The 19,319-nt window shown below is 54.9% G+C and overlaps 10 protein-coding genes across 10 annotated transcripts; 7 read left to right on the plus strand and 3 right to left on the minus strand.

Annotated features, from left to right (window-relative positions):
* Window positions 1–504: 504 nt before the first annotated feature.
* CABS01_08638 (WD repeat domain-containing protein) lies at window positions 505–3,148 on the plus strand (the record flags this gene model as incomplete). Its single annotated transcript, XM_060541997.1, has 3 exons — window positions 505–636; window positions 695–2,931; window positions 2,998–3,148. The coding sequence occupies 3 exons, from the start codon at window positions 505–507 to the stop codon at window positions 3,146–3,148; spliced, it is 2,520 nt and encodes an 839-aa protein (XP_060400887.1).
* Window positions 3,149–3,622: 474 nt separating this feature from the next.
* On the minus strand, window positions 3,623–4,108 carry CABS01_08639 (uncharacterized protein; the record flags this gene model as incomplete). The annotated part of the gene is made up of 2 exons (XM_060541998.1): window positions 3,623–3,876; window positions 4,003–4,108. The coding sequence occupies 2 exons, from the start codon at window positions 4,106–4,108 to the stop codon at window positions 3,623–3,625; spliced, it is 360 nt and encodes a 119-aa protein (XP_060400888.1).
* Window positions 4,109–4,988: 880 nt separating this feature from the next.
* On the plus strand, window positions 4,989–5,827 carry CABS01_08640 (RF-1 domain-containing protein; the record flags this gene model as incomplete). Its single annotated transcript, XM_060541999.1, has 2 exons — window positions 4,989–5,261; window positions 5,447–5,827. The coding sequence occupies 2 exons, from the start codon at window positions 4,989–4,991 to the stop codon at window positions 5,825–5,827; spliced, it is 654 nt and encodes a 217-aa protein (XP_060400889.1).
* Window positions 5,828–6,276: 449 nt separating this feature from the next.
* CABS01_08641 (actin) lies at window positions 6,277–7,917 on the minus strand (the record flags this gene model as incomplete). Its single annotated transcript, XM_060542000.1, has 6 exons — window positions 6,277–6,507; window positions 6,563–7,334; window positions 7,396–7,426; window positions 7,524–7,579; window positions 7,728–7,758; window positions 7,911–7,917. The coding sequence occupies 6 exons, from the start codon at window positions 7,915–7,917 to the stop codon at window positions 6,277–6,279; spliced, it is 1,128 nt and encodes a 375-aa protein (XP_060400890.1).
* A 1,293-nt stretch (window positions 7,918–9,210) lies between these two features.
* On the plus strand, window positions 9,211–9,801 carry CABS01_08642 (uncharacterized protein; the record flags this gene model as incomplete). The annotated part of the gene is made up of 2 exons (XM_060542001.1): window positions 9,211–9,508; window positions 9,713–9,801. The coding sequence occupies 2 exons, from the start codon at window positions 9,211–9,213 to the stop codon at window positions 9,799–9,801; spliced, it is 387 nt and encodes a 128-aa protein (XP_060400891.1).
* Window positions 9,802–11,106: 1,305 nt separating this feature from the next.
* Window positions 11,107–11,769, plus strand: CABS01_08643 (nucleotide exchange factor Fes1; the record flags this gene model as incomplete). The annotated part of the gene is made up of 1 exon (XM_060542002.1): window positions 11,107–11,769. One exon carries the CDS (start codon window positions 11,107–11,109, stop codon window positions 11,767–11,769), a length of 663 nt encoding a protein of 220 aa, XP_060400892.1.
* A 313-nt stretch (window positions 11,770–12,082) lies between these two features.
* CABS01_08644 (ribosomal L5P family protein) lies at window positions 12,083–13,244 on the minus strand (the record flags this gene model as incomplete). Its single annotated transcript, XM_060542003.1, has 3 exons — window positions 12,083–12,193; window positions 12,250–12,949; window positions 13,009–13,244. 3 exons carry the CDS (start codon window positions 13,242–13,244, stop codon window positions 12,083–12,085), a joined length of 1,047 nt encoding a protein of 348 aa, XP_060400893.1.
* A 1,408-nt stretch (window positions 13,245–14,652) lies between these two features.
* CABS01_08645 (uncharacterized protein) lies at window positions 14,653–14,961 on the plus strand (the record flags this gene model as incomplete). Its single annotated transcript, XM_060542004.1, has 1 exon — window positions 14,653–14,961. One exon carries the CDS (start codon window positions 14,653–14,655, stop codon window positions 14,959–14,961), a length of 309 nt encoding a protein of 102 aa, XP_060400894.1.
* Window positions 14,962–15,335: 374 nt separating this feature from the next.
* Window positions 15,336–15,572, plus strand: CABS01_08646 (uncharacterized protein; the record flags this gene model as incomplete). Its single annotated transcript, XM_060542005.1, has 1 exon — window positions 15,336–15,572. A coding segment is annotated over one exon (237 nt), but the record flags the coding sequence as incomplete, so codon positions are not given.
* A 291-nt stretch (window positions 15,573–15,863) lies between these two features.
* Window positions 15,864–18,558, plus strand: CABS01_08647 (ubiquitin carboxyl-terminal hydrolase; the record flags this gene model as incomplete). Its single annotated transcript, XM_060542006.1, has 4 exons — window positions 15,864–15,944; window positions 16,036–16,128; window positions 16,179–16,553; window positions 16,603–18,558. 4 exons carry the CDS (start codon window positions 15,864–15,866, stop codon window positions 18,556–18,558), a joined length of 2,505 nt encoding a protein of 834 aa, XP_060400896.1.
* Between the last annotated feature and the right edge of the window lie 761 nt (window positions 18,559–19,319).

Consider the following 19,319-nt stretch of genomic DNA (forward strand, 5'->3'; position numbering starts at 1 on the left):
TGCCGGCAGCTGCGAGACGTCGGAGAATAGATGAAGAATGTGAGATGTAATGGTAATAAAGTTTGTTTGCTTGTCAGATTGAATCGCGGCACGGCACGGACAAGAGTGAGAAAGATGCAATGGGAGGAAGGATGGATGGCACGTCAGGCGTCTGTAAGGCACGGGGTATCTTCCATACCTTAGGTACACTGTCTAGTGTTTGGGGGGAGGGGAAGGCACTGAGCCCACGGATCAGGCAGTCGGGCTAGGGGCTCCGATGGGGAGCGCAAGCCTTACCGGATACCTGTGGAGCCAACGGTGCGGCGGCTCAAGCGCTGTAAGGCGGGCAGGCAAACAGGCGCCCCCCGAGAGAGATGCCCCGCCTCCACTAAGAAATTTTCAACTTCACCTCTTGACTTGTGACCCGTGAGCCAATCACATCGCCGCATTTTGTCAACCCTCAGAGTCACTCCTCGACGCAGCATCTCCAAGCGACGACGAAGAAGACGAAGAGAAAGAGACAATATGGCTGGCACACAGCCCTCAATAGAGTATCTGTCAACAGGAGCCAACAGGCAGACTGCGGTCGCCGACTGGAGCCCATGTGGTCTTCTTGCCTTTGGCGCTGACTGCAACATTGCCTTGTGGGCGCCGTCTGTAAGCCCTTTCCCCAGTCCGCTGCTTGATGGATTGATGCTGACGATTCATGAATCAGTCACGAAGTGCAGAGGGTATTACGACCCTCCTAAGTGGGCACAAGGAGGTTGTCAAAGCAGTCAAATTTCTGCCCCAAGTGGACGGTGATGATCGCAGGCTCCTCATCAGTGGCTCAGATGACCAAACACTCAAGGTTTGGGCAGTGGACTCAAAGACGAACCAAGGAGAGTGCATTCAGACGGTCCACAATCATTCGGCGCCCGTGAACTGCATCGCCATCCTGCGGTCCAAGGGGACCCATAAGCAGGTTCTTCTGGCTTCAGGGGCTGCCGACGCAACCATCAAGATCTGGAAGCTTGACGGCAGCCAATTACAGCTGCGCCAGACTATCAAAACCGCCCCCAAGTACTTCCCCCTATGCTTGGCTCTCACAGCACTCGACGAGGCCGAAGATGTGTTTGTCTTGGCCGCAGCAGGAACAAAAACGTTTGTGCAAATATTCGTCGCCGCTGCTGACGATGAGACCGCCGACTTCAAGCTCCAGGCTACCCTATCAGGTCACGAAGGCTGGATACGATCCCTGGAGTTCACGTGGGAGAAGACAGAGGCGAATAGTGACCTGCTCCTCGCTTCGGCAAGTCAAGACAAGTACGTCAGACTCTGGCGTCTGCACTTGGGCAAGGAGTTGCCATCACTCGCTGCGGAAGGCTCAGATCCCTTAAGCGGTGCCTATCTGCCGGGCAAGTCCCCCTCAAATAAGGCACACCGGCTTCAATCCGCCGGCAAGGACTTCTCCATTACCTTCGAGGCCCTTCTTCTCGGCCACGAAGACTGGATCTACAGCGCAAAGTGGTTCACTAGCCGCGAAGGCAAGCTCCAGCTACTCTCCACTTCCGCAGACAATTCCCTCGCCATGTGGGAGGCCGACAGCACCTCCGGTATCTGGGTCAGCATGGTCAGGCTAGGCGAGATCAGCAGAGAGAAGGGCGCGACAACGGCGACGGGAAGCATCGGCGGCTTTTGGACAGGTCTCTGGGCACCCGACGGCAAGTCCGTCGTCTGCCTGGGCCGGACGGGCAGCTGGCGTCGCTGGGTCTACGACAACGAGCGCGACCAGTGGAGGAACGCCATCGCCGTCAGCGGCCACACCAGAACCGTCACGGGCATCGCATGGTCCCGCGAAGGGGACTACCTTGTGTCCACGAGTTCGGATCAGACAACACGTCTTCACGCCCGTTGGAAGCGCGGTGATGCCGTGACTGGCGCCCGCTCGTGGCATGAGATGTCCCGTCCCCAGATCCACGGCTACGACCTCAACTGCATCGACACTTTAGGCGCCTCTCAGTTCGTCTCAGGCGCAGACGAGAAGCTCATGCGTGTCTTCAGCGAGCCACGCGCCGTCGCCAAGATGCTGCAGACCCTCGGCGGAATCGAGAGCGGCGCACCCACGGAATCCATGCCAGACGGCGCCAACATGCCCGTGCTAGGCCTCTCCAACAAGGCTATTGACGCCGTCGACGACGACCAGGAAGTACAAGCCGACGACCAGTACGACCGCGAGGCCGTTGACCCGGCCACTGTCGTTCGCAAGTCCATGCTCGACATTGACCACCCGCCCTTTGAAGAGTCCCTTTCGCGGCATACTCTCTGGCCGGAGACGGAGAAGCTCTACGGCCACGGCTACGAAATCTCCTGCCTAGCCGCCAGCCACGACGGCAAGCTCATCGCCAGCGCCTGCAAGGCGAGCTCTCTCAACCATGCCGTCATCCGCGTCTTTGAGACGGAGCGCTGGACCGAGGTCAGGCCACCGCTGGCGGCGCACACCCTGACCGTCACGAGGCTGCGGTTCTCCCCAGACGACCGTTTCCTCCTGAGCGTGGGCAGAGACCGGCAGTGGGCCGTCTTCGAGCGCGGGAGCGATGGGCAGCAGTATTCCCTCCTCCAGGCGAACCCCAAGGGCCACACGCGCATGATTCTCGACGCCGCGTGGGCGCCTCTGTCGCTGAGTGATGATAATAGCAGTAGGGTGTTTGTTACGGCGGGACGTGACAAGAACGCCAAGGTCTGGGTTGGCAAAGAGGCCGCAAAGGATGAGCAAGGCGTCAGCAAAATAGAGTTCACCTTGGCTTCGAGTATTGCCTTTGACGGGCCCGTCACGGCCGTCGACTTCCTCGGCAGTCGGGGTGCCGGTGGTGAGCTTGTCCTTGCCGTCGGCACCGAGTCTGGCAAGATCTCTCTTTGCACGCTGGCCCCTGACACTTTCCAGCCGGTCGACACACTCCAGCTTGCGTCGAGGTAAGTTTCCCCTCGTAACTCTGTTTAGTGTAACTTGAACATGGTAGCTGACCTCTCACTTCAAAGCCTATGCCTCCCGAAACCCGTTTCCCAACTCGCATGGCGACCATCAAAGAGCGATAGCAGCACAGACGAGTTAGGCATCGCAGGTGAAGATAGCTCCCTGCGCGTATACAGCTTCACAGGATTAGGCGCGCCGTCCAGGTCCAATGAATGAATGAAATGAAGTTTACGTTTTGAAAGCACTCGTTGATACCCTAGTAGACACCTATAAGACGCTTGAGATCCGAGTCCTATGCATGTATGAATGGATATGAATTAAAAGACACGCGTCGCCGCATGTGATGCGAGTTTATAGTATGTATATGTATATGCCTTTTCGTATCCGAACCTGAACTGAATGCACTTGGTTCATATTAAAAAGAAACCCCCAATGAAACGCCCGCATCAGAAGCGAATAAGCGACATTTTCCGCGCTCAACATGCGACACGCCCTTCGAGCTCTTCATCGGGCGGTCCGGTCGTCCATGTCTCGCCATTAAGATCCTCCTCTCCCACTCCCTCGTTCGTTCTCTGACTCTCCTCCCGTTCGTTCATTCGGCATGCATCGTTTTCATGTCATAGAAAGTTGCCGACTTGCCTGCAGGGCAAGGGATGCACAAGCCCCTCCCTCATGAAGCGAAGAGAGTCTTTACAGCTCCTTGACGAGCTCGACGGTCTGCTGAGCCAGCGCGGCCGCAGCCGTACCAGTCTTCTCGGCCATCAGCACGCTCTCGACGGCGGCCTTTGTGAACTCGACAGCATCTACCACGGTTTCGACGACGGCGTCGATCGGGTCGCCGTGCATGTAGAACCAGGCGCGGCTCATGAGGAAGGCGATGTGCTGGGGCAGGTAGAGGACGGTGGCGATGATTGTCAAGCTGCTGAGGAGGAAGAGGACGGTGTCTGCAAGAAGGGGGGGTTTGTTAGCCGGACGGATCTTTCTGGTTTCTGCGAGAGGAGAGGTGGCGGCAGCTGTTTGTCGTCGCGAACAGGGTTCAGAGACGAAGAGCGAGGGTAGAAGAAACGTACAGAAGATGAACTTTTCCAGGGGCGTGAAGATGTACACGCTGAAGGTGACCTCGATCTGGTACTGCTTCAGGTGCAGCCACTTGCTGAAGGACTGGAGGGCCGACATTTTGTTGTTTTTCTCGTACGTTCTCAGATGAATGCTCCAAGACCTTTTCTGAGATTGAGAGGAGGAGTCTTCGCTCGCTCGGTTCTCGCGGTGTTTGACGGAGGTTGAAAGTCGCGGCGGCGGCGGTCACGGGTTAAAAAAAGGAGGTAGGCGATTTCTCAAAGTCGTGGTAAGGATTAAAAGGTCTACTCTGCCAATTCGTTCATAAAATGTCGTGTCGACGTCCGTCGTACAGAATGCTGAACAACCTCTGTAGAATCCGTCTTTTGCGGCGAGAGGAATCGAAGGGAAGTTTGCGGGATCAGAAAAGGCGAACTCTAAGGATATCGTCCGAGGACGGGGTTTGCGCGGGACGGGGGGTGAGGGAATCTTATTAGTGAAATTGGTGGCCCGCCCACGCGACAAAACACCCAGCAGTGACTGAGCAAAGCACCACCGCCAAAAAGCTGTACCCGACAGATCCGCAGGGGAAGAAGCACTGACGGGGAAAGGAGAGAAGAGTTGGGTTCCACAATGCCAGCAAAGTAAAAGTGGGGGGATTAATTTACAGGTCGCCCTCCAGTAAAGACTGAGTAAACTCAACCTCTCATTGGCCGCCTCACCTCCCCAAATCCTCCGAACCAGCAGTTCAGCACAACTTCTCTGATCTCAACGCCTGGGCACCTGGGCTAATCGTCATGCACCTCCCGTTCGGCCTCCAGCCGTCCGCCGGCTGCTAACACTCCACATCCGAACCGGGCCCAATGCTGGACAACTGCCCGGCCCACCACGCGCGCCGTGAAGCAACGAACCTCGAACCTACGAAACCTCACCAGCAAGCCTCACCTCGAACCGTCACTCCATCACGCCGCAACCCACGGACAATGGCCCGGCGCGCGCGATGCCTCCCCCTCTACCCCTTCTAACCCGTCTCCCCCTCCAGGCGGGCGCATCCAACGCCAATGCCTTTATGCGCCGAGGCCCTCCCACGGCGGCGAGGCCGGCGCTGCTGCTCCCGCTGCCGTCACTACCATTGCCCCTCGTCGCCCTCTTCACCACATCCCCCTCCGCGTCGCTAAAGAGGCACCAGATGCCACCTCGGCCCAAGCCCCCTCCAGACTCCGACATCGAGGAATCTTACCTCAAAGGCAGCGGGCCGGGTGGTCAGAAGATTGTACGTGTAGAACCCACTGACCCGAGTCGTACCTTGGGCCTTTCGCTTGTCCTTTTCTACCAACCAATGCAATGCAATGCGGCCGACACTCGAGCCTGATGCGACTCGGTTTAGACCGCATGACTGACTAGGAGCTTGCTTCCCGTCATGGTCTTCTTGTACTGACCACCCCACCTTTCCTACAGAACAAGACGAGCTCGGCCGTGCAGCTCAAACACATACCCACTGGCATAGTCGTCAAGTCCCAAGCCACCAGATCCCGCTCCCAGAATCGAAAGATTGCCCGCGAAATCTTGGCCGAAAAGATTGATAACCTGCAGAATGGCGACCAGAGTCGTTCCGCCATTGTCGGCGATGTGAAGCGCAAAAAGGCCGCCAGTGCATCCAAGAAGAGCAAGAGAAAGTACCGTCAGCTTGAAGAGGAAAAAGCAAATAGTGATGCGAGCGAAGACGAAGCTAGCGAACAAACTGTTCAAGACGAGACGAACGGCGACCCAAGCTTTGAGGAAGTAAAGACCTCCCATACAGCTGATCCTAGTTCCATTGTACAAAGTAAAAACCCGTAACATCAAACATTACTTCGTTGCACATAGCAAAATATGTATCAATAGATCAGTCCATTTCTACTCCTGGCTAAAACATTCTCGTGAAATTATAACATCACTAAAAAAGCGAGCGTGCGAAACTCGGGAACAGTAAGCAAAGTGTATTGTATGATCGACCTCAGTTGCAGGCGTATCCGCCCCTATACGCGCCCACGCGCACCCTGCTACAAAACAAGGACCAAATCTTTCTGGAGAAGGGTCGACCCAAACTTCTTGACCATGTCAACAACTTTTCGCCAATATAGGACCTGACTGCGGTATATGCAACGCCGTGGAGACCTTGCACCGGTCGTTGCCTCTTTGGAATCGATGTGTTTTCGGAAGGGCGAGAATGTGATTCGGGAAGTAAGACGCTACATTATCATCAGCTCTTGCCGCATGCTGTAGTTTCGCTGCGCCGTCGACATACCTTAGAAGCACTTGCGGTGGACAATGGAGGGACCGCTCTCGTCGTACTCCTGCTTGGAGATCCACATCTGCTGGAAGGTAGACAGGGAAGCCAAGATGGAACCACCGATCCAGACGGAGTACTTGCGCTCGGGGGGAGCGATGATCTTGACCTTCATGGAAGAAGGAGCAAGGGAAGTGATCTCCTTCTGCATACGGTCGGAGAGACCAGGGTACATGGTGGTACCACCAGACTGTAGAATCGTTAGTTACTGGAGCTAGATACTGGAACTGCCGTAGAAACCATACCATGACAATGTTGCCGTACAGGTCCTTACGGACATCGACATCAGACTTCATGATGGAGTTGAAGACGGTGACGTGGATGCCGCCGGACTCAAGACCAAGGACGGAAGGAGCGAACAGAGCCTCAGGGGCACGGAAACGCTCGTTGCCGATGGTGATGACCTGACCGTCGGGAAGCTCGTAGGACTTCTCCAAGCTGGAGGACTGGGAAGCGGTCTGGAGCTCCTGCTCGAAGTCGAGGGCGACGTAGCAGAGCTTCTCCTTGATGTCACGAACGATTTCACGCTCAGCAGTGGTGGAGAAGGAGTAACCGCGCTCAGCGAGAATCTTCATGAGGTAGTCGGTCAAGTCACGACCGGCCATGTCGACACGGGCAATGGCCTGGGGAAGAGCGAAACCCTCGTAAATGGGGACAACGTGGGTGACACCATCACCGGAGTCGAGGACGATACCAGTGGTACGACCGGAGGCGTACAGAGACAGGACGGCCTGGATAGAGACGTAGAACGCGGGGGCGTTGAAGGTCTCGAAGACGATCTGGGTCATCTTCTCTCTGTTGGACTTGGGGTTGATGGGGGCCTCAGTCAACAGGACGGGGTGCTCCTCGGGGGCGACACGGAGCTCGTTGTAGAAGGTGTGGTGCCAAATCTTCTCCATGTCATCCCAGTTGGTGACGACACCGTGCTCGATGGGGTAGCGGAGCGTCAGGATACCACGCTTAGACTGTGCCTCATCACCGACGTAGGAGTCCTTCTGGCCCATACCGATCATGATACTGTGCACATGTTAGGTCGCAGCGCAGGAGATGGCATTGCCGCAGCAAGAGATAGACCTACCCATGGTGACGGGGGCGACCGACAATGGAGGCTAGTGAACAGTTAGAATCAACAATCTAGGGTATGGTGACCGAAACCGTATACCCCTGACGGAGAAGATTGCGGTCTGCGGATGAGGGGGAACTTACGGAAGACAGCTCTGGGCGCATCGTCACCGGCGAAACCGGCCTTGCACATACCCGAACTGGGAACAAGTCAGAACCAAACTCATTGTAGGATATATTGTATCGATGGGTCATATGCCAATGGGTTATCGCGAGGGATGACGATTGGCCAGATCCCTTCTTGGGCCCAGGAGGCGGAATGGTCGGTGAGACGGCGGGGAAGCTTACCCATTGTCGATAACGAGGGCGGCGACCTCCTCTGCAGAGATATATGTTAGCAAGTGAAGCAGAAGGACGGATATTGATGGACTAGAGCATCGCGACTCCGATGAGGCCAGGGGATGTGAGGCGGCATCGGCGTCGTGGAGCAGGGAGTAAATTGCTGGCAGAGGCGGAGATGGCGTCACGTACCTTCCATTTTGAATTAGGATGTGGGTGAGGACTGGGAAAATAGAAGAAAGATGGATGAAAACGAAGACAGCTCACTCGATTCCGGAATCGTAGGAGCGAGATGGAACTGGCAAAAGTCCTGAGCGGATGGCAAAGAACTTGGGAGAGGGCGTCGTTGGGTGGTGAGGTCGAAAGTGGGAAAGGTTACGGGAAGATGAGAGGTAGTCGATTTTGGGTGGAGGAGGGGGGAAGAAGGAGAAGAGTGGGAATGGCAGGCACAGTGTGCGGTGAGCGCTGGCTTTGGCTCCTCGGTGTTTCGTTGGCTGCTGCGATTTGTCTGGCGGGCCAGGTTTCGATGTCAGAAAGCAGCTGGAGACCTAACCCGACTTGTGGGTGAGCAAATGGACGTGGTGAGGTGGGCAGTGGGCTGGGCAAGAGCGTGGAACAGGTGGCAGAAAGTGGCAGCGCCCCCCGAGGGATTGAGTTGCCGCTTTAACAAAGGAATGGGAAAGGTGGGAAGGGGAGGCTGTGCGTTCTCTCTCGCCTCTTTCTCCCCGTCCCCCGTCCTCTTCGGGGATGGCCCGTGCTTCTGCTCCTTTGCTGCTCGGGGGGGCTAACTGCGCAGGACTGGCAAAGTAGTGTGGTGGGGTACGGGAGGGAACACACTTTCACTCACTCACTCACTCACCCTTTTTTTTGGTGATACTGGGGTGCGAAGGCAAGGAGGAACCTCTGATATTGCAGACGAGATGCGCGACCCTCCGAGTATCCGTATTGTCTTCTTTTCTCCGGCCTGGACCGCTGATTCCGGTGACTAAAGTCGAATTGGGGGTCGTGCCTTCAATTTGGTCTTGATGTTGGTGGGCAATGCAAATATCCCGTCGATGCTCGGATAAGTGCACTTTTACTGAATTCTCGGAGCAGGTATCGTATCCGAACGAATTGCTCCTCAGTCGTTTCTTGCTGTATTCAATACAGCAAATAATCATACCAACAAGAAGCCCGTCAGTCTCCGTGCCTTATCTATCACTTCGAACAATCAGGCAGTGACTATTGAAGCAAATAGCATTCGTCAGCCTATCCGTCACTCACCATCTGCTCTTCAGGCAGCTTAAAACCGACGGTGAGAGATGCTCACCTAATACCCTTCAGCTCTCCACGGTCTCGACCACGGACCAATCGAGCCAAGCTACAGGCCTGACAGTGCGCCTTTCTCACTCCGACTGTGACGCCTCTATTATCTTCAAGGGCATCCCCACATCCACCACCTGCACGCACGCTACGGTCTAATGAGAATACAAGGTTAACCCAGGCCAAGAACATGGGATCATGGGAGCCAGCCTGGCCGAGATCATCTCGCGCCGGAGAGCAGTTGGGCAAGGAGGACAGCGTTGCAGCACGGCAGGTAGCGGACACAGTATCGCGAATCCATCCCATCTCCTCATGGACTGTGGAACGGAGGGCCGCTCCTCGACGCCCACGTGAGACTCTCAACAAGATTTCCGCCGCGGCCGCCTGGTTCATGCTCGATGGCGGCGGGCGGATTTGCGCCAGCGAACCACATGCCAGCCGTCCTATTGCTCGTCCATTCGTCAACGAGTCGTACGTCATCTTGTTCCGTAAGTAACAAAGACACGGACAAAGGTGCCAAGCAGGCATAGGCAATCTATTTTGGTTCACAGCACCATCACCTGCCTCCTTCCCGTCGTCTGCATAGCATACATAGGTAGCACGTCGGGCCGGCGCAAGCAAAGGCGGCGATGAACGGGCACGGAAGCACAGCAGACGGACCAGGCAATTTGGCAGGTACCTCCAGGCTCCAGGCACCCCGAAGCCGACACCACCGAACGACGGGCCTACCAAGCTGCCTCCTGGCTCCTGCAAGGGCCATATGCTCATGGACACGGCTTGATGGGGTCGCGGCTCTGGTGGTTCAAATTACGTACCCGCGTATGGACGCCTTTTGCGGGAACGAGAGCCCGGGGTCCTAGGGGGTTAGTTGGCATGGGATTCTCGGATGCCAGCCTCACATATCGCATCTCGCATACATGCTCTGGGCTGGAACCTCGTTCACGGGCTCGCTCTCGTCTTCGACATGTACCTGCCGATGCGTGCTGTGTCCATAAACTGTGTTTCGAGCTTTGTGTGGGAAGCCCAACAAGAAACAGCGCGGGCGACAACTACACGCCGTGCTACGTTTCCAGTGTGGCTGAGCTGGGAGCTCCGGGTTGCCGGGCGGCGTCTCCGTTGATCGGGTCCTTTTAGCATAGATCGGATAGGAGAATACGGCGGAAGCTGTAACCTGTCATCTGTGGCGGGGACGCTATGCCTGATTGCTGCATCCTGTCAAGCGAGGCATGCAATATCGACATGAACGACCAGAGAGGCTTTCAGATAATGGAAGGATGCAAGGCTGAGAAGCCCGGGGTTATCCAAAGCTGGATACAGCAAATTCGAGCTGCCAGGTCTCGTGTGCTCCAGTGACTTCATCGCTGGAAGGTTGCTCAGCTCAGCGTCGCAATACCTACCATAGCTTGGGTACCTCGAGGAAGCTCTGTCCATGGCCACCTCAAGTTAAAGCGGCAATGAGGGGCAACTCACTTCATGGTGGGGCAGTTGGAACTTTTTTTTGGTTCACGTCTTTTTACCAGCCACCTCACTACAGTAGGAGACTGTCTTCGACCATTCCCTCGACGAGTCCAAGACTTCCGGATCCAGAGTCCGGGAGGGTATCCAATGTTTGACTGGCAGATGAATTGCCAACTCAGCCCATTGCATGATCCCATTGTTGGGCTGTAAGAGATTCGCTGGCCACAAGTCTGTCTGCCCAAGTTTCAAAAGACTCGAGCTGCATAAACGACGCATTGAGCTGGCTTTGATCAGGGCTCCTCACGTGAGATCGACGCTAGTCCGCTTTCGATTGTTGGCAAGCTTCTTGAAGGTTCCAGAAAAGGGTAGCAAATCAGAAGCAGCCAGTCAGAGCGGGAAGTGGCTCTTGATGATGGAGAACTTTTTGATGTTGATGAGAGTTCAAGTGAGAGTGAGTGACAGACTGGGAGTTGATAGCAAACAAACTCTACACATCAACACAATACGCACTTTTCAAATTTCTCATTCAGACTTGCAGCAAGTTTAGTGAGTCGTCACAAGGTTTCATTATTTCAAGAGACTACTCCAAACAACTACACCTCCAATAACTCACCGCAAACTATCTATCATGGGTGACAAGCACCTCAACGAGCTCCTCAAATGGAGTATCGAAAACCAAGAAACCAGCGGCGAGAACGGCACCTCAGCACCCGCCGATGCCACCGCCGTAAGAGCGCCCGCCAGCACCCTCAACCCCGAGGCCATCGCAGCCCTCTTCGGCAACGGCCCCAGCGACGCCGAGCTCATGAAGCTCTCCATGGAGGCAATCACCTCCCCGGACCCGGAAATCACACTCGACAACAAGCTCATCGCCTTTGACAATTTCGAGCAACTCATCGAGAACCTCGACAACGCAAACAACATCGCCAACCTCGGCCTCTGGACCCCGCTGCTCTCCTGCCTCGAGCACGAGGCCCACGAGCTGCGCCGCATGGCCGCCTGGTGCGTCGGCACCGCCGTCCAGAACAACCTGCCCAGCCAGGAGCGCCTGCTCGCCGTGGGCGGCATTCCGCCCCTCGTGGCGCTCGCGACCAAGGACGGCGAGGAGGAGGCTGTGAGGAGGAAGGCCGTCTACGCGCTCAGCTCTGCCGTGCGGAACTACCAACCCGGCGCGGACGTTCTCACGGACGAACTGCAGAAGAAGGGCCTGCGTAACGGCAAGGTTGACGCTGAGAACATGGATGACATTGATGAGATTATGAATGCGCTCAAGGCCAAGATCACGGCATAGACAAAAAGGAAACGCGAGAAAGGAATGGGTATGGGGAGGATTTGGTATGGTTAACTTGCATGGACGGCGTTTCGGCGGGTGGATCGGCATGAGGGCTCTTTTGACGTACGGGACGACGACCCAAAGGAACATGGCATTATGGTATTAGACGATCATTATCGCATCAGATGAACCAAGAACGTGATCATACAGTTATTGCACAGAATACATCGCAAGAGTGACCGTATCTGTTGGTACATTCATATACAGGCTTTCTAAATGTGTTGATATCGTACAAAACGGGATACCCCTTCCCAGCAATGTTCCCCCTTCTTTAATCCTTGAACTTTCCGTAGAAAGGAAGACCAAGAGCTTGCATCAGAAGCCTGGCCTGACGGTTCGAGGTTGCGCTCGTGTGAATAAAAATATGGCAACCTGGTAGGAGCTGCAGAGACTCGTCAGCAACGTGGTCACAAGTCACAGGCAGACGGAATATCTCACCTTGGCAGGGTACATGTCGTAGTTGATCTGGAGCTCGGGAAACCAGACCAGGTCGTCGGGCCTCAGACCGATACCAATACCACCGTTTCCGTCACCAGTGGTCGCATTGACACCGGGCCAGTCCTTGATCTTGGGCAGGACGAGGTTGATCAGCTTGTCAACGAACTCGTACGCCTGTGGACCGTGCATGGTCGTCTTGACACCGGTCTTGTCGCCCTCGCGGATCTTCCATTGGATAACGTTGTTCTTGGTCTTTGTGACCTCGGGGACGTTGCCGCTGATGGACTGAATGACCGAACGAGCGACCTGGAGCGTTCCCGGCGCCTTGGCGGCCGAGGGGATGAAGGTGTGCAGCGATACGGCCAAGATTTCGGGGACGGACCGGCAGTCAATGTTCTTCTCCAACACGTCGAGCTTGCTTCCACCTCTGGGTCCGCGGAGAGGACGGTTCTTGTTGTACGGCGAGGAGTCGTCCCATGCCCTTAAACGCTCCCGTACCGGGGGATCTGGTGTACCTGGGGGCTTGTGAAGGTAGGTCATCGTGAGCAGGTCGGCGGCGATGGTCGTATCGTACGTCTGGCGCAGTCTGGGGAGGTTGAAAGGCCCAGGAACGAAGTCGCGGGCCGTGGGATCGGTGGAGGGCGGTGATTGAATCGGGTGAAGAGGACCTCTGTCGTACTTAGGGGGGTGGTACTGGTATCTGTCGCCTCATCTATTAGCATTCCGCTTCACGCTGTAATTGAGAGCTTCCATGCGCACCTGTTTCCGGGAAGCTGCTGCGGTCTGTCAGCCAAGCGCTTCGCCGTGTTGAAAGCTTGAATGGCAGCATCGTCAGGACCAGGAGCAGCCAGGGACGAGGTTTCAAGATCGGGGAACTGAGCCTCAGCGGCAGCGGTAGATTCGCATCGCCGGGCGACAAGAGGGGTCAATTGCCATGGCGAGCGCTGCCTGCAGACGAACCGAGTTAATCGGGAGCTTTCCCGTAGAGTGGCCATGGCTAGTCGTTCAACTCTGACGCAACCTGACATGTCTGTAAGGGTAAGTCGCGATGCTCGAAATTTCAATCTCGAAATGCTCAGTTCGGCCCGTGCCACTTGTGGCTGATGCGATTTTTAAAGTGGATCTTCCAGCTCAGTTCTGGGAATAACGTGTGGCTTGATCTTTCTGCATCTTTAAAGCCTGGATCTCCAGGCGACTGGATGCGGAGTGACATGGGAATGTCACTCGGGGGCCGTCGGAGCGAACGTGACCAGCAGCCTCCGGACTTTCGGGCCTTCAAGCTCAGTTTGTGGTCGTTGCACTGTCGTCATCAGGAACCAGGCCGCCGTCCGCGGGACACCCTCTATTGAGCTTCGGACTATGGTGAGGCACCGACGATCCATTCTACTAGAGCGGGTAAATCGTGCACGCAGCTCGATTACGTAGCAGTCATTCGGGCCCTCAGCTGAATCCAATGTCCATCAGTCACCAGCTCAATGGGTCAGCAAGCGCGCGTTCGGTTGCAGAAGCTGGAGCATTGCTTTCCGACTAAGGTACGCGGAGCTGACAGGGTGGGGAGACCACTGTAGCAAGCAGCACCCTCGGACATGAACAGGCAAAGATGGGACGGACAGATGGGCAACGATGAGCAACGATGGGCGTTGTGTGCCTCTTGCCCTCTTCAATATGCGGCGGCGGCGCGCGCTAACATGCAGGTTGCCTGATTGTACCCAAGATGGACGCGAAAGCGAACCTATACAGGTTACGCGAGCGCTTTTCATCGGATTGGAGCTGACTTTCAGTGACTGATCAACATCCAACACACACAAGGCGGGGGGCTGGCAGATGGTGCGACAAAGTTTCCATTCATTGTCAAGAGGCTTTGCTCTTTCTTTTCCGACCGTTGAGCGTTGCTATGGGTGCGGGAGTGTGTGTAAGCGCATTTCTTCTGCTGCTAAGTTAGAGTTGAGCCTCTGGGGTAGCTCAGTGAAAGACACTCGTATTGTTTTCGTTCATCTAGCTGTTCTTCGTCTGTTCTTGGCGAAGCCTGTTCAATGTAAAAGAAGGCCATGGACATTGGACCAGGAGGCGTATGAAACCAGGAGCATGGGCCACAGAGCCATGATATCGGATCTACTGTGCACGCATGGAAGCAAGGGACGCTCCAGGATGTGTCCCATAGGGTATCATTCGGGACCTGATAAACCACCTCGAAACAAGAGGCGAGACTTGACGAGAGTCACGTTTGGCCTAAAATGTTCTTGTGCAGGCCATGTCAAGACTTCTGCTCAACATTTCCCATTGTGACTAGGGGATCGAATGACCAGCAATTGAAGCGATGGGCGACTTGCCACTTTCATCTTGTTAAATGGGCAGCCTAAGTCAATTTCGGATGTTCCTCCCACGAAGGACAGGCCCTTACGTATGTCACCTCGCGTGGACATGGGATGTTGGGGCAGGCTACTTTTACTCATATTCGGAGCCTGGTCGGTCATATGTAAGAATTGTGGCAGCCAAGCACGCTCAAGAACATTCTGGCTGTTCCCTTGCTATTACACTCCAGGTTATGCTCCCATCTCACCACGTAACACACTTCGTCTGCTGCCAAGCGAAAAAGCCTATACCACAAAAAGCCAGCTAGAAGAAGGACAGGTCAGCTCGGAGTCACGGTCATCTTGGATACGTCGTGTTCGCCTGTCCAAGGTAACAGTAACAGCAAGCAAGCAAACCTGAAAGTCCGCCTTGCCGCCACCCTCCACCGACCTGGCGCTCCCAAACCCCCGAGTCAACTGACGGCAAGTCCGCAAGGGACGCCGAGTGTCCCCAGCAGAAAGTTGAGGTGGAAATCTCTCAGGGGTCCCAAAGTACCGCCTCACCCAAGCTTTGCCGCGCCGGTACGAATACACGCCCTTCCACGGTCCGTCCACTTGGTGCCTCTCCACACGACCAATACACCGTGGGCACCCACGGCACCCTGCCAAAGCTGCTGCTCACATTGGACCCCGAATTTTCTGAGCCAAATCCACGAACCACCACCATCTGACCCTTGTTGGCGCCAGGAGCCAGTCGAAGGTCCTTCGCTACCTTTATTGCTTCAGCAGTCCCCCGTGTGTTCAACCATAGGACCTCGTCTTCTCACTTCCAGTCTGCTTCTTCTTGTTATTCACTTCGAACCTAAGCAACAAAACAAGCAGTGTATCTCTTTGGCTTTCGAGAATCGAGCTTGTCTACTTGGCAGACAACAGATACTTGATCAACACTCATACCCTGCCGTTGCAGGCCATCACAATAGCGAAAACCTATCACTCTGCTACTACATCGGACAGCCCAGAGTCCAGACCTGATCATCCCAGCGGCCCAGCCCCGTCTTTTGCGACTGCGAAAATCTGCCCCGCCGACTCGCGCCAGAACCCCTCCATACCTATCCTCGCACTCGGTGCATTCTTCATCTTCTCTCAGCTTTGCTCCCCACCTCGCCCACTCCCGTATTGCTGGCCGATGGGGGTGCGACTTTCAACCTGGCCATGATTCTTGACCGCTGAGACGACTGCTTTTCTCGAGTCGCCAAGCCACTTTGGCACCAAAATCGCGAACCTAGCTATTCCAGCTTTTGGCAACATACAGGATCTGCAACCATGAAGGGCAAAAAGTTTCTTAGCCTGCGGGACAGGAGTGGCACGCATCGCAGAAGCAAATCCTCAGAACCAGGGCAAAAGGTGAGCTTCGTATCCCAGGATCTGAAGATGGTCCTTCTCAAAGTCCGTTTCCATGGGGACAGCCACACTAATCCCACGTCGCCAAACCTAGAACCGACCACTTTCAGCTGAAGCATTCAGGTCGCTTTTCAAGAGCGATCGAGCACCGACCGATGAGGAAATAAAGGAGAAGGAGATGACCAAGGTACACCAACCGCAGCATTACAACATTGCACAAGTCTAACAAGGCCATAGATCGAAGACATTACGCACCTTCTTGCCGAGTCGAACATCACCGACGTTTCTGCGGAACACATTCGAGACTCCCTGAACAGTAAATTCGCTGACGGCGATGTCGACAAAACCGTTGAGTTCATTCAGCTACAATGCAAGGCAATGGCCGGCAAGGTTGCACACTACAATCCCCAAATCGAAATGGTTGGCGCAGAGAATAGGGGTAACGTCACATGTTACCTTGACTCCCTGTTGTTTGCCATGTTTGCGAAACTGGACGCCTTCGAATGTATGCTGAAGAACGAATTCACGGACGAACCGAGGCGCAAACTAGTCACGCTGCTCCGCTTGTGGGTGAACATGCTCAGGAGCGGAAAGATGATTCACGCAGATATGGTGAGTTGCGGCTGGTCCGGCGGTACCTGTCCTGCGCTAATCGTCCCAGACGAAACTGATACAGGATGCGCTGGCTGAGTGCGGCTGGAGTGACGCGAAACTCCTAGAACAGCAAGACACTTCCGAAGCCTTCGCCTTCGTCACCGAAACGCTTCAATTGCCCCTGTTGCAATTACAAGTCGACCTCTTCCACCAAGGCAAGAACGATAAGGACGACCACAAACTGGTCTACGAAAGACTTCTCAACCTCGCCGTACCTCCAGATTCGGAAGGCAAAGGGATCAGGCTAGAAGACTGCTTGGAAGAATACTTCAACACACAAGTTGATGTACTCAGGGACAGCCACGAAGATAAGAAAGAGGCGGAGAGGGTAACCCCGAACACAGACGCGAATGGGATACGGATTGTCACTCAAGAGAATGAATTAGAGGCTGGCGCGCAAGACACGCTGAGTGCGTCTCCCGCGCAGCTTTCTCCAATCCTTGAGCGGCGATGGACAGCCTCGCAAACACCCAATGGCGTGCCGGAGTCTCCTAGCAGCTCTTCGCGGCCAACTCCAAGACACCGTTCAACTAGCGTTATACAACGCGTGGTGCTGGAGGAGAAGGACAAAGACAAGGGAAAGGAGACCGAGCCATCTACCATGCTGGAAAAGGCGCGACGAACAAGCTCTACAGTGGTGAAAGCCGTGACAATTCCAGCTTGGCAGTTTTTCAGATTGATTCCATGGCACGCCGCCGGAAACAAGGAGCCCAAGAACGACATGGAGGTTGCTATGAACTTCAACCAACGTCCTGTGGTCGGTATTTGCCTGAAGCGGTATATGATGTCGAACTCCGGTGTTCCACAGCGCCAGAATACCTTCATCGATATTCCGGACAGCCTGAGGCTTCCGCACTTCATGCTCGGCGACGAGACACAGCTTGAGGAAGACCCCAACGGCTTCAGCATGGAGTATAAGTTAGTGCTACAGTCTGTGGTCTGTCATCGTGGCGACTCTGTCTACAGCGGACACTATATCTCATTCGCCAGGGTGGCGCCCAAACTCCTCACCGACAATAGGAGACACGACAATGACCCCCCTCCAGACTACGAGGAGGCGCAGTGGGTCAAATTTGATGACTTGAATATCGAAAACAGGGTGACTTATGTGGACGACATCAAGCAAGCTTTGAAGGACGAGATGCCTTATCTCTTATTCTACCAGATCGTACCAATGGTAGAGGTGGCGTCAACGGAAGAGACGGAGACCGAGCCTCCTTCTTACAACGAGTCCAAGGTCAGCGTCAACCTACCGGCTACACCGAACCCGGTCAACGGCAACAACTCCGGAATGTCATCATCGCGGAGCGACTACTTCGAGAACACCTCAATATCTCCACCCAAAGCGCCTAGCATCCGCTTTTCGTCGGAATTGGAGCGTCCTAGTCGCATAAGTTTCGGCGATGACGAGCCGTACTTGGGGTTCAAGGATTCTCGAAGGGGCAGTGTTACCTTCACGGACTCTACCCTAGGCACGCCAGCAATCACGCCGGATGCCATATCGCCCGCCGTAACCCCAGGAGAAGAGACGACAGCCCAACGGCTCTCACGAGCCGCCGCTCTATTTACGGGCAAGAGCAAAAGCAGACCTACCAGTCAAGCAGGAGAGGGCCGCATCAGTCTTACCATGACTCGACTCGGCGGACTCATGCGACCGAGCAAGGAGCCGCTCCGTGATCCCAACAGCAACTTGAGCAGCAACGCGCTCGCCACATCCATCAGCGCACCTATTCCTGATCCGGTGACTGAGGAGGAATTCGTCGAGAACGCTGATGCCGAAGCAACACCGGTTGCGGCACCAGTTGCAGAGACCGACAGGAAAGACTCCAAGGATTTCAAGGAAAGAAAGTCATCAGAGCACCATCACAGGCATCACAAGAGAGGCAAGTCCAAGAGCCGTTCTACCGAAAAGAAGAAGCACAAGGACGGGGATGAGCCGGAGCGAGAGTGTGCAGTGATGTAAAGACTTTTCCGACGACAGATTAAAACAGACCAAAGACGAGTGACAGTCAGAGAGAGACAGAGTTATTAGTTTACCAGCGCGTTGATGTGATTGGGATTAGATTTGACGAGAGTTTGTCTCGGCCCTGGAATAGCGAGGAGTTTGGTGGACCGAGATAGACTTTGGAAGCAGCAGAGAAGAGGTACATACTTTGCAGTGTGAATGACTCTGCGAGAGACGCCGCAACGCCTGCGGATGATTAGCAGCACGAGAAGGGCGTTTTCCGGAGTTTTGTGTTGTTTCCTTTCGGGACGATGAAAAGAAGAAAAACGGAATACCACGGAATTGGAAGCAATGCGAGAGGGAGTCGATGAGGCGGTTATCCATCCCCCTCTCTACACACCACAGATAGCTTGGGATAAAATAATACTGTTGATGACTGGGTCGTCATTCATCAAGATTCAGCTACCTGACCTAGTTTTCCCAGTTTTTGTTCCCATGTGTTGACGCGTTTGAGTAACCGAATAACCGAATACCATGTTTCCTGTTTCCCCGTCATTGACTGGAGGGGAAAACGACGTCCAGAACGTAGGACGCAAAACAAGAGTTCATCGTGGGCAAAGTTATCCCACGGTACGAGCAAATTTTGATGGGGGTTTCCCATCCGCAGTAGCAAACTTCCGATCCGTCGTCCTCCCTCTCTCGAAGCCTAATGTTCTTCCTTTCACGTTCGCTCTGGTCCACTGAACGAGAAAGGCAGGGAGATATATATGCCTCCCAAC

This window comes from Colletotrichum abscissum, assembly GCF_030869225.1.
Source record: "Colletotrichum abscissum strain IMI 504890 chromosome Unknown Scaffold_20.1, whole genome shotgun sequence".
Lineage (NCBI taxonomy): Eukaryota > Fungi > Ascomycota > Sordariomycetes > Glomerellales > Glomerellaceae > Colletotrichum > Colletotrichum abscissum.